The sequence below is a fragment of the Phascolarctos cinereus genome, unplaced genomic scaffold, assembly GCF_003287225.1.
Source record: "Phascolarctos cinereus isolate Bilbo 61053 unplaced genomic scaffold, phaCin_HiC Scaffold_1;HRSCAF=81, whole genome shotgun sequence".
NCBI lineage: Eukaryota > Metazoa > Chordata > Mammalia > Diprotodontia > Phascolarctidae > Phascolarctos > Phascolarctos cinereus.
The window spans coordinates 39,028,968-39,042,786 of NW_027555514.1; the positions used below are offsets into that span (position 1 = coordinate 39,028,968).

The 13,819-nt window shown below is 39.2% G+C and overlaps 1 protein-coding gene across 3 annotated transcripts in view; it reads left to right on the forward strand.

The window, feature by feature from the left end:
- The first annotated feature begins 880 nt into the window (after positions 1-880).
- The window catches only part of ATP2C1 (ATPase secretory pathway Ca2+ transporting 1), a 123,933-nt gene continuing 110,994 nt past the window's right edge, over positions 881-13,819 (forward strand). Inside the window, exon 1 of one of the 3 annotated variants that reach the window (XM_078151535.1) lies at positions 881-1,279. In XM_078151535.1, the coding sequence (XP_078007661.1) occupies positions 1,172-1,279 (108 nt within the window). In that variant the 5' untranslated portion in view covers positions 881-1,171. The remainder of the gene's footprint in view (positions 1,280-13,819) is intronic. The other 2 variants (XM_078151527.1, XM_020987262.2) reach the window with 2 other exon arrangements.

Genomic DNA, 13,819 nt, shown 5'->3' on the forward strand with positions numbered 1-13,819 from the left:
GCCTAATGACTTCTTATTAGTATCTTGTCATGCATCTCTGTGGCACAGCATCACAGAAGTGACTAATGGAACCATTTCTGCTAAATTAAAAGAATAAGAAGGCCTATTGGGGGACTTTGTTCAGAAGATCTGCCCAATGCTATTATGGAACCCATGTATCTGGGGAATTTGCAATATTAAACTTTAAAATTTTTGTGAACCATTAGCACTTCCTCCAGGGCCAAAAACCTTGTCATTTTATTTTTCAAAGAATGAACCTTTCTTTGCAATGAGATAGTAGGCAGAAGCAAAATATGAAATATTTCCACTCCTTAATGCTAAGCATAAAGCCAGGGGAAATCTAATATTCTTCTATTCTGTCTGTGGACTTGAGATAAGGATGCAAAGAGGGGAGAGCTCTAATTCAAAGCAAAATCAGTTTGCAGCTATTATTCTATTAATGTAAAGTATCAGGTTGCTGCCCATGTTGCATAATGCATAACAATGTAAGCTAATAGCTTTCAGACACTGAATAGCTTGATCACAAGGAAGAGAGATTTGTTCATCTTTAGAAAAACAGAAAACAAAACAAAAAAAACCCCTACTTATCTGAAATGATTCTCGAGATTGGATCAACAATTTAGACCTGGTATGATAGAGTGTATTTATCTTAGTGTATGTATGTATGTGGGGGTGGGAGGGGAGGCTGGAAGGGAGATTGGAGATTAAGGGAAAGTAGAGGACAAAAAAAGTATGTTTCTTGTCTCCTTAAGAGCCGGAAAAGCTGTCAGAATTAAGATGAAACCACATGGGAGCCTGTGGGTGTGGAAAGTCATCATCTATCTAACATTAATATAGCTTGTAACAGAATGCTCTTGCTCGAAATAGGACTGTCACATCCACCGCTGGCAATCTGCATGCGCTAAGTATTTTTTCCAGCTCATGTTGCTCTAACAGTATTTCAACACTGGTCATTTTGTAGACATCGGATTTGAGCTTCTGGTTTCACCACAGTATTACTAAAAGGGATGTGTCAAGCCTGGGGAAACGTGCATTTGTTTGCAAGGAGGTCGAGAAGTCACTGAGTACCTATTGTGATATCTGAACTTGACTTTGGGAAACTCTGCCAGTCCTGAAACGCCAGTGGCTTAAACCACAGCGCACTGATAAGAATCATCTTGCTTCAATCACGATGGAAAATGGACTGCCACAATCTAGCTTTGCCTATTTTGTAAAGTATCCTCTACAAGCAATTAGGAAAAATTTATCAATGATGGGAAATCAAATAACTGAAGAAAAGGTATGATGGGTTTTTTTTTATTGTCTTGAAAGCTAACTGGCACTTTTACATGTGTCCTGGATTTATATAAGGAGATTGCTTTGATTGACCAGTATCACAGCAATTCCACCATTTTACTGGATAAGGGTGGTCCTCTGCCTGAGAATAGAGATGTTTTAGATCAGAATTATAAAGCCATAAGGAGCTACTCAGATTGAAACACTTGGTATCTGAGTGATGGATGGCAGAAGCTTTGCAATGAGGTTAGGTTGGAAATCAGTAATTGACCAATGAAGCTTTTCTGACGGCCTAACATGGAACATGCTGTTTGTTTTTGCCTAGTTTTCAGCCACATTTAAATTTAGCCTCTTTGCTATTTAGGGATTTAGTGTTCTCTATTTTTGAAATCTTCAACATTTTACTTTAACTTTAAAATTTTGAGTCTTAGAAGTGACTGTACATGCATAAATAATACTGTCTTAACACTGAAGAAATGTCTTAATATTGGAACTAAATGGCTTAATAGGTAGAGTGCCAGGCCTGGAGTCAGGAACACCTGAGTTTAAATCTGGCCTCAGATGCTTGTGAGACCTTGGGCAAGTCACTCCACCCTGTTTGCCTCAGTTTCCTCATCTGTAAAATGAGCCGGAGAATGAAATGGCAAACCAAGCATCTTTGTATCTTTTCCAAGAAAACCCCAAATGAGGTCTTGAAGAGCTGGACGTGACTGAAACAACTGAACAACCATACTGAAGATTCAGACACTGGCTGATAAATGTGTGCCGCTAGGCAGGAAAAAGCTTCAAACTGGTCAGTTACCTCCGAAGACCAATCAGAAGGAAGTATTTGTGCCCCAGTGAGACCAGCTAGACATTTAGGAAGCAGCATTTAGGCAAAGAAAAACTGGCTAACTCTGTCGCTTTCCCAAAACAAGACATTTTTAGCATATAGCTATACTAGCATAAAGCTATAGTATATGTAGCTATATATACTTTAGTATATAGCTATACTATACAGGTTATATAGCTTTATAGCATCATAAGTACTTTCAAAATAATTGTTGCAGTGGTCATTTAATTTCAAAATCTTAAATTTATCATGTTGCTCGATGAAATCACTATCTTCCAGTTTGAGCACAGTGTCTGAATTATAGTAGGCTTTTAATAAATGCTGGCTGAATTGAACAGAAAGAAAAGGAATATGGAGGAATTGCTTTTATGCGTTGTACTAAATAGCTGGAATAAATGATGGTACCCAATTCATTTAGATGGTAGATAAGCCTAGAAAAGAACTTAGAAAGAAGCTGTTAGCTTTGCCATTTACCACATCTGGCTTTTCAGGTTTGGGTTTTTTGTTTTCGTTTTTAATGTGTTCACTAGCTGGGTCCATAAATTGTACATGGGTAATACTTTTAATAAGGCTTGCAAAATCTCCTATTGTGTTGATTTCTAATGCTCCTTTATTTGCTGTCTTTGAAAATGCAGTATGTGAATGTCACAAAATACTAACAAAAGGAAAGGTCAACAGACAGAAAATACATCCTTCCTAATGAGTTGTTGCACCAAAAAATACCGTGTTGATCATGTGGAATGTAAAAATCATTCCTCCTGTTTGAGAGGATATGGCTTTTTTTGTGCCATTTTAAAAAAATTTTCTACAGAAGTTAAAATTAAACTAGAATGGGAAAGGAAAGGATTTGGTTCATCACTTGAGGAAACAACATGTTTGAAATAACTAGACACTTCTCCATTTCCAAATCACAGCATGTGCTTTCTTAAAGGAACTAAAATAATGGAAAAGCTGTGTAGTCATTCTTGAAGTAGGACTGGTCTCACAAACAGTATTTTTAAGTTTCTTCAGGTTTCTTCATTATTATAGAAAAGTGTGTTTGTGTGTGTGTGTGTGTGTGTGTGTGTGTGTAGCAAGAAGGATGATGCTTCAAAGCACACAAAAATAGAATCCTCCAACTGGATGACTTCCTCTTGTCCATTCTTCCATGAAAAAGCAAAACTTGGTCCTTAGCTTAAGAATTTCATACATTGATCAGCTCACAGACAATCTCTTTCAAATGCTTTTGGAATTTACAAAGGAAGTAAAAGGGCATTGTTGTCCTCTTTCTGAGGATCTTGTCTAATGGAAAAGTCAAGCCAGTGTGAAAATCACACACAAATGCTTGTTGGGTGACTTTTCAAAATGCCATGCAAATTTTAATTATAATTATATGATATTTCAAGGATTTTTGTAACTTTCTTGGTTTGGGTATTTTCTCTAACACTCATTACGACCCCCTTCATAATTTCATAGCCGGTCAATGGAGAATTCTCCATTATTCTCCATATAGTGGAAAAAAGTCATCACTTTGTGGTCAATCTAATGGTTAACAGCTTCCAACTTAACTAGGCTTGTCCTCAGATTAGGTTTACATGTACACACACACACACACACACACACACACACACACACACACACACAGAGTTTGTCACCAAAGTACTTAAGAAATACTTGTTGAAATAAATACTGTAGAGGGAAAGCATTTCTAGAAATTACTTGTACGTGTTATAGAGTCCTGTAATGAAGAGAGCTGGGTGAGCCTGGGCAAGTCACTTTCCTCAACTACAAAATGGAGGAAATAGCATTTACCTCACAGAGTTGTTGGGAAGGTAGAATAAGGTAACACTTGCAAAGTGTTTTAGCTCAGTGCCTGTCATATAGTAGGAGCTCTAGAGATGCTTGCTCCTGTCCCCATCACTAAATTATTGGGACAAATGATGGTGCCTGATTCATTTAATTAAGTAGGTAAATCTAGAAAGTAACTTGGGAAAGAGGCGGTTAGCTCTTTCTGTTCCTTGTGCCGGAGATGTCCTCCTTCCCCTCCTTGTCTGTTTAATTCTAAAGAACAATTCAAAGACTGCCCTTCCAGACTTTCTGCCCCCCCACACCACCATATCTGTGACTACCCTATTTTCTCCCAGCACCTCACAACACTGTTTCCAGCTCTCTGCTACCTGTATCACAGATGATCTTCAGTCTCAGATTTTTGTGTCGTGTCATAGGCCCTCACCAGCAGGTAAGCATCCAGAGGGCAGAGGCTGCAGCACATTTAGCTTCTCATCTCCCCCAGAAGCTCACAGAATATTCTACATGTAGTACGTGCTTGCTGAATGTCTGTCTTCCTCTTGATTCAAAGATGTTGGCAGAGGCAAGGGGAGCACCCAACTTGGCTGTGATGGTTTTGCTTTTCCCTACCTTTGCCCATGTTAATTTTCTCTCTTCCCTCCATCACTGATCCAAATCCTACACTTCCATCAAAGCCCGTTTCAAAAATCACTTCTTCCCTAACATATCCTTGACTGCTTCTATCCCACTGGTCTTTCACCTTAGTAGGAGTTGCCTTCATTATATGGATATTCTACTTGCACACATGGTTTTGTTTTGTTTGGGGATTATTTGACTTTTTTTTTTTTAACAACAAATATTTATTAAATATCTACTATGTGCCAGATACTGAGCTAAGCTTGGGGATAAAAAGAGAAAAATGATGGGGAATTTGAATCCCATCAAAGAAAACAATACACACACACACACACACACACACACACTCATGTACAAAGTAAACACAAGGTAATTTTGCTGGAGGGGAGGCATCTTCAACCTCTACTTTTGTTTAGGCTATTCCTCATGCTTGGAATGCATGCTCTCTTTACGTTCACCTCACAGACTCCCTCTCTTCCTTTAAGATGCAGCAAAGTGGTACCAATAGTGCACCAAACACTGGGCCTGGACTCAAGCCCTTGCGTTCAAATCTGGCCTTGGACACTTACTGCAAACCTGGGCAAGTCACTTCCCCCTGTTTGCCTCAGTCCGTCATCTGTAAAATGAGCTGAGAAGGAAAAGGCAACTCCCTCTAGTATCTTTGCCAACAAAATCCCAAATGGGGTCACAAAGAATTGGATATTACTTAAAAACTGAACAGCAACAACTTCAATAATTAATATACATTTTTCCTATGTGCCATGAAATTTTGAGAGTAGACATTGATTAAATCCTGACCCCATTTATTTTTTGTCTTAATACTAAGACTGTATCTCACACCATTTCCCATCTCTCCTTAAAAGGTGCCTTTAGTGCCCTCCCCACCACTTAGCACAAAGGAAAAAATGTGTCACATCGAACAAGAAAGAGTACCTAATGCCTTAATATAAAGGAATTTCATATTGCTGTGCAAGTAAGTAGGGAAATTTTTTTTTAGCCAGAAGCCTCTGGCAGAAATATCTACCCCTTCCAATATTATAAATGGTGGAGGACCTCACCTCCCAGAAATGAGCCTGAGAAGCTTTATGATATAAATGTGATTTGTGTTTTAAAAAAAATCATAAAAAAAGAACTCCCTGAGTGCAATGGGGGTGGTTGCCTTTAACAAAGAATTATAAAGTTTAAGAGCTGGAAGGAAATTTTTGAGATGATCTAGTACAACTTTCTCTTTTGACAGATAACCTATCTAGTCTCACTCCACTTAGAATTCTTTCACATGAACTTTCTGAATTCCCTGAATGGAAATAGAAAACACACACACACACACACACACACACACACACACACACACACACACACACACACACACACACACACACACACACACACACACACACACATGATGGCCTAGGGAGAGAAGGAAAGGAGCCCCTCAGCTGATCTTAATGGGCAGCTGATACTCAGGGTAAAGCTGTAAAAAGCAAGAGAAGTTTTAAAAATTCAACTGTGGCGGGGTTGATCAATCATTTCCCAGGGGAAAAATTATCATTTTTCTTATATTTTTTGCATTTGGGGAAGAAAAAAAAGCACTTATTAACTTATGGACAATAGAAAAATATCCCTATGAACAGAGGGCTGAGGAGAGGATTACTGTCCTCTCAAAGAACCAGAGTACCTGAATATAACCAACAGTGATCAGTAAACAACGAGATGTGTAACTGAACACCAATACCACTACTGACCATTGAATATGTGATATGAAACACTGAAATATCTGCTGGAGGGAAGCCTTCAGCCCCTTTACAGAACACTCTGGAGTTGTGTTTGATAGCTTGCATGAAATCTGCCTTACCTGGTAATTGACAAAATGCCTTGATGGTGTGCTGGGCAATGTGGTCTGGAAGCAATGCTGAGAAGTAGAGAAGTGAGACGGTGAAATCTCAGATTCTCAAAGCAAGGCAAGGAAGGAAGGGTATAAGTATTTATATGCTGTACTAGGTGCTAAGTCCTGGGAGGCAGGTGCTATTATTCCCATTTTCCAGTTGAGGAAACCGAGACAGGTAGAAGTTAAGTAACTTGTCCCCAGGGTCAAACAGCTAGTAAGTGTCAGATAGGAGTGTTTCATGTGAGGAATAGTGAAAATGTCAATCTGGCTGGGTCTTAGAGGATGTGTGTGTGTGTGTGTGTGTGTGTGTGTGTGTGTGTTGGGGGAGAGGTGTAATGTCCAATGAGGCTGGAATGATAGGTTGGAGCCAGGTTGTACAAGGCTTTAAGCATCACATCTGAGCTTAAGGAAAGTTACTTCAGCAGCAGTAGGTGAGATGGACTGGGGAGAGGCTTGAGGAGCCTGATTAGAACACAGCGTCTTAAACTTTTTCCACTGGTGACCCCTTTTTGCCCAAGAAATTTCTACACGACCCCAGGTATATAGAATAGGTATACAAATCAAACATTTACTGACAATAAATCATAAAGAAATGTATTTTAAAACAATTCTTTGGCATACATATGATTTTACCATTTAGTAAAGACAAAAGCAAATTTGCATACTAATGAGATGAATGTGCTTGTTTATTTTTACATAAAGAATTAACTCTTGGTAGAATATTTGATACTGCAGGACATAGAGCATCTTCAGTGTTTTTCAGAGTTGATTGATATTTTGATCTTATAATCATCACTGCTGAGAACACCACTTGCCATAAATACATCGTGCAAAATGGCAGAAGTACATTTAAGGCTATTTCAGAAATTGTTGTAAATTCTGTCTTAATCTCAAGCCAAAATTCATTTAACAATTCTTTAGGAAATTCAGTTTTTAAACCTGTGTTGCTTGATAATGTGGCAAATTCTCCTTGAAATTTTAATGGCAGATGACGGAGGTTTTTTATTTCAATTGAGAATGGTTTATGAACCCAACTTAGTTTTTTTGTTTGATGAGGCAGTTGAGGTTAAGTGACTTGCCCAGGGTCACACAGCTAGTAAGTATCAAGTGTCTGAGGCTGGATTTGAACTCAGGTTCTCCTGACTCCAGGGCCAGTTCTCTATCCACTATGCCACCTAGCTGCCCCAAAATATGTGGGGTTGGTTTTTTTTTTGGTGGCAGTTGGGGTTAAGTGACTTGCCCAGGGTCACACAGCTAATAAGTGTCAAGTGTCTGGTCTGAGATCAAATTTGAACTCAGGTCCTCCTAACTCCATGGCCAGTTCTCTATCCACCGCACCACCTAGCTGCCCTGCTGCAAAAATTTCTAAAGAGCCATTTTCCACCCCATGCTTCCATGTGTTAACTTTTTTTTAGTAAAACTTTCAATTTTTTCTTTTAACATAAATACATTACATTTTGTCCTTGAAGAAACATGTTTAAATCATTGAGTTTTTCAAAAATATCAGACAAATAACAGTTTTGAAAGCCATAAGTCATTATGAAAAAAATTAACAAAATTGAATTTCTGCAAAGTCAAAAATATAACTTCATTTCTCAATTTCAATAATCTGTTTAAACTTCACCCTCTTCAGAGCCACCTCATCTCTGCATGTAGTAATAAGCTTTTATTATCAGAGTCCATGTCTTTCCAAAGGTTTAAAAATAAACAACTGTTAAGAGCACAGCTTTTAATTATTAATGATTGTGACAGTATCGCAAAGCACAACATGTAACTCTGGTGATGTTTTTTGGGCTACAAGTGCCTCCTAATGGATCATGCAGTGAGTAAAAGTGGTACGTTCATTGCCACCAGCTTTAACTTTTGCTACAAATCCAACATTCTTGCCCATCATTGCCCCAGCCCTGTCTGTACAGATGCCAATGCAATTTTTCTACTGTAAATCTTCATTTGTGAAAAATTCATCGACTTTAAGATATACTTCTTCTCTTGTGTACCCTTCTAAAGGGCAATCAAACAATGTGGGCTTCCTTCATAAACATATCTTACATAAAGTAACAACTGTGCCATGTCAGAAATATCAGTTGTTTTATCTAACTGAATTGCAAACTTTGGGCTGCCCTTAAGCCTGGTAATAAGCAGCTGGAATTGGTCATTACTCATTTCATAAATTCTTTTGAAAACAGTATCGTTTGATAAAGGAATTCAGTGCATTTCATCCCCATACTTTTCCCCATGAACTATTTCTGGCACTTTAATAGCAGCAAGTAACATGAGATCGTCTCCTATGGGGCTTTTTCGTTTTCAACGAGTAACTAACTTTTGTAAGCTGCAAGTAAATACTTTTTGTTGACAGTAACAAATCGCTCAAAACATTGTTTTTCTTCATTTGAAGATTTCAAAAGTCTTTCAAAATATTCCTTTGGTTTACTGCTGTTCGCTGCACGCGTGGTATTAAGATGTCATTTTAGTTTGGCTGGTTTCATGCTCTCCTGTTCTCCCCTTCATCTTCCCTAGATTCAACATTTCTGCTTCCTTTGACTCTTCTTTGTATGGCCTGGTTTCTAATGCCCAAACTGCCTTCATCACCTTCCTCTTCTAGCTTGTCAGAGCTCCTCCTAAAATGAGTCATTCCGAGAATGTAAACAATAAGATGTGATTTAGTCAAGGCAGAGTCCATGAGCAGGATTATCAAGCTCCCTTCTGGGGGGGAGAGGGTGTGTGTGTGTGTGTGTGTGTGTGTGTGTGTGTGTGTGTGTGTGTGTGTGCGTGCGTGCGTGCGTGTGTGTGTATACCCGCTCGCGTGCAGTTTATAGCCTTTTGACTATGCACATTACTGCTGAATTCTCTTGATCTTGTCATTCACTAGGCAGAATCTCCAGAAGTAAACAGAAACCTGATCTTGGTTTCTAAGGCCTTCTACAACCTTGGTTCAATCGACCCTTCCAGCCTTATTCATCCTACTTTGCATCTTATAATTTCTCATCCCATCCTCTCCAGTCTCCATCACCACAGCACTTTGTTTTACAAAACTCTTTACGGATGTTATTTCATTTTATTTGCACAACAAACCTAGGGAGTAGGTGTTATTATTACCCCCATTTTACAGATGAGGAAACTGAAGCCTTGAGTCACACACCTATTAAATGTTGGGGGCTGGATTTGAACTTAGGTTTTCACATTCTTTTCTCCTTCTCCCTTCTACCCCAACAAAAGCAGGTAGTGATATCTTCCTCCTTAACCATCTCAGAGCACTTTCTTCAGCTTTCTCCTTTGCACTTACCTTTGCTCTAATTTATACATCCAGCTGATCCTATTACTCTCTTCCCTAACTGAGCTTCTAGTCAATTGTCCCTAGCACTTAGTGCACTCCACAGAGTTGGCACTGAATACACGCCCTGCTGATCTGTTCTTAATTCTGGTGTCATAAATACGGAGGCCTTTCAGGCACCACAGATTTCTGAATAGCCAGAGCCCTCCTTTTGACACAAAGCGCACCACTCAAACAGAAACTTACCTGGAACCCTTTCTTTGTTAATAGTTGTCGGGGAAAGGGAGTTGACATTTGCCCTTGGCAAACAGTCCAGTACTTCCCAAAAGGGACAGAGTATAAGATTCTGGCTTGGACTTCCCTTGATTTATTGCTTAAAGTACAAGCTGCCTTCTTTTCTCAATCATCCTCAGCAGCAACATAGCAGTGTGTGTGTGTGGGGGGGGTTTCTGAGATATTATTTCTTTTTATTATTGATTTTTGTTGTTTAGTCATTTTCAGGTGTGTCCAACTCTTTGTGATCCCTTTCAGGGTTTTCTTGGCAAAGATCCCAGAGTACTTTGCTATTTCCTTCTCCAATTCATTTTATAGAGGAGGAAACCGAGGCAAACAGGGTTAAGTGACTTCCCCAAGTGTTTGAGGCTGGACTTGAACCCGTCTTCCTGACTCCAGGTCTAGCACTCTACCCGCTGCTCCTTTTATTATTGATGCCTTTAATTTTATAGCACATTCACTCTTGAATAAATCCCTCTCCTTTCCCCTGCCCAGAGAGCCTTCCCTTATAACAAAGATAGGAAAAAGGGGAGTGGGGTGGTTGGTAGGAAGTTGGTTTTATTATAAGTCAGTTCAGTAAAATCAACCACTTCTGATATGCAGTATCTCACAACCAGAGTCCTCCTGTTCCCCAACAAAGGGAGGGTGATAAGTTTTCTAAACTTTCTGGGTCCAAGCATTATCACGGCTAACATTTATATAGCACTTACTCTGTGCCGGGTACTGTGTTATCTCATTTAATCCTCACAACCTGAGAGGGAGGTGCTATTATTGTCCCTGTTGTCCAGTTGAGGAAACCGAGGTAGACAGAAGTTAAGTGACTTGCCCAGTGTCACACAGTTACTAAGAGTCTGAGGCAGGATTTGAACTCACCTGACTTCAGGCCCAGCATTCTATCCACTGGGCCACCTAGCTGGTCATGGTAAATATTTTCCTGGTTGTGTTCATTTTGCTCCAACTGGGTTAATTTTTCTTATTTGTGATTTGGAGTAATCCTGCATTTGATTACTAATAGTTTTCAATTCTTCTGTATGTTTATGAACTTGGGCTTCTTATCCATCCCTGGTCTGGGAGGCGATCTTTTAAAACCAAGTCCATCGTGCAGAGCAGTTAGATTGTAAACTCCAGGAGGTCCAGATGTTAGGGAGGGCCAGGGGAGGCTTATTTTATAAGTATATTTACCTTTTTGGGTGTAAACATTTACTTTGTCTCCCAAAAGGGCAAATTTAAAACTGTAATCTAAGGCTGGGGCCCAGGAGCCAAACATTTGTTAGTTCATTTTTATAACTTGCCAGGGCAAAGAGAACTTGTACAAGGATTTCTCTGGCAATGAATCCTAAGTTTCTTTGTTTTTGTTAATTAGTTTTGTTTGACTTTTTGTGATCCCATTTGGGGTTTTCTTGGCAAAGATACCGGAATAATTTGCTATTTCCTTCTCATTTTAGATAAAGAAACGGAGGCAAACAGGGTTAGGTGACTGGCCCAGGGTCACACAGCTAGTAAGTGTCCAAGGTCTCATTTGAATTCAGGTCTTCATGACTCCAGGCCTGGCACTCCCTCCACTGTGCCACCCAGTTGCCCATCATAAGTTGTAGTCCTGGTTATCTTATCAGTTGGACTGGCACTGAGGTGAGCAACCATTGCTTCTCCCCTTATCTTTCTCAGACCTGGCTTGAGACGAAAGCCATTCCTACAGGGGAGAGGCCAGGAAAGCGGCCTGAAAGTCGTCCCTAAAAAGAGGAAGAGTACCCTGGCCCACAAAAAAGGGGAGGAGGGAAAACAAGAGTGACTGCCTCTCCTGCCTGTAGCAAGCATCAGCTCAGCATGAGCAGCCCCACTGCTCTTAAAAAAATTATTGAGGACCTCCAAAGAGCTTTTGTTTATGTGGGTTATATATTGATATTTACATATTAGAAATTAAAACATCTTGGTAATATAGTTTTGACCTGGTACATCCCCTGAAAGGGTCTTGGGGACCACACCCTTTGAGAACCATTAGGGTGGTGGATTTAGAATCAAAAGCCCTGAGTTCACATCCTGGATTCATTACTCTCCACCTAATGACCTTTTAGGCAAAGCAAATCAACTGGGGAATTCTTCTTTTGCAAAATGAGAGTATTAGGCCAGATGATTCCTAAGATACTCCCCCCCATCCAAAAAAAGCTATTATGCATTCTCACACTTAAGTTGCTTATCTCAAGTTATATCTTGAAAAAAATAAGTATTGTAGTTTTACCATAATGCCTTCAGAGATCTTTTGTAGAAATGTTCCTGAATAAAACTGTTTTACAATGAGTGAGGCCTTCCTCCTCCTCCTCCTCAGCACCTAAGCTTCCTCAGGAGAGGTACCAAGCACTCCACTAAATTCTGTCCACAGTAAACTGCTATTTTTCGGTTTTAATGTCTGATAGACTCAAATGAAAAGGTCTTTACTTAATAATCTGTGCTTCTAAATAAAAATACTACTCATGAGCACATACCAAGGCCTACTGGCACAATCGTCACTAAACAGAACATACCATAATTACATTATTGTAGCACATTAAAAATGTACTTTCATGCAAATACAGGGAAAGAGCATGCTACTGCCTAAAGAATTTTTTCCCCTTGCTATTAACTTTATCTCAATAATTTTCTCCAAATATAGCTCTAATTAAATTCTTAAAATTAAAAACTTGGGCTATGACCAGACTTTTGCAAAGTCATTTGTGTGTGTGTGTGTGTGTGTAATGACATAATTTTATAAAATAAGCTATTGTGGCTCTGAACAACTGCCTTTCATGTCATTCCAGAATTCTGCTCAGTGATGACACATACACTGTCACTATCTTTTCTATGCATAAGATTTTTTTCCCCCAGGAAAAAACTCTTGCTAATTCCCATGTTCAATATATGAACACTACACTGAATTTAAGTAATATATAGTCCTTAAAATTATGTTCTAGACAATCCTGAGCTATAGCAACTTTTTCTACTGAAACAGACCTTAACCTGTAAGTACCACTGAAAACGAGTGCAGAGTTTACAATCCAATTGCTCTAAATGATAGACATGGTTTTAAAAGATGACGTACTTCACCAGAGCCCTATGAATATACTGAAGAACATTCTGCCAACATACATTTTTCTCCACCGCAGCGTTTTCTAACTCATGTAGCCTCTGAAATTGTAAATGAAAATCTTTAAAGGTACCAATTTTTTTTTATTATCCTAGGGTAACTCTTTAATTTTCTTTCTTTTTCACTTTTAATAAACATTTTATTTACTGACCAACAAAGTAGTTCTAAAACAATAGCTTCTGGAAGAACCACTTGATTTTGCCTATCTTGTACCTTTCCTCAAATTTGACCTTGGCCTCCCTCCTAGCCTTACGTTTTAGTGCAGGATTACAGAACACATCCTTGTTGACAACTGTTTTGTCCATTTGAATATCCACAGAGTATCTGGTGGACATGAGGTGGTTGTAGTTATAAACTTTCACAAAGGACTTGATTTTTTGTCTTGTAGCAATCTTCTTTCTGCCCATTGCTGCAGTCACTTTGCAAGGGTAGTGGTCAATACCTGCCACCAAGGCATGGCTATAGGACCTGTCGGAGGTCCCATCATCAATGTTCTTGACGATGATGGCTTTGCGCCCAGAGTATAAAGGTACCAAATTTATTAAGTGACTCATCGAATGTTTTCATACCGTACCATGAGAATTCCTTTTTTATTTTTTTTGACTAATTATTCTTGCTTCTAAGCAAATGTGGCTAAGTGCCTGATACTACCTGGTCAATGGAGTATTGCTCTAGCTATCCTGACCAGGAATAAGAAAACAAAGACTGATTTCATGGTGAGAAACATAACCGTGGCTTATGTTTTGGAGCTTTTGTTCTGCC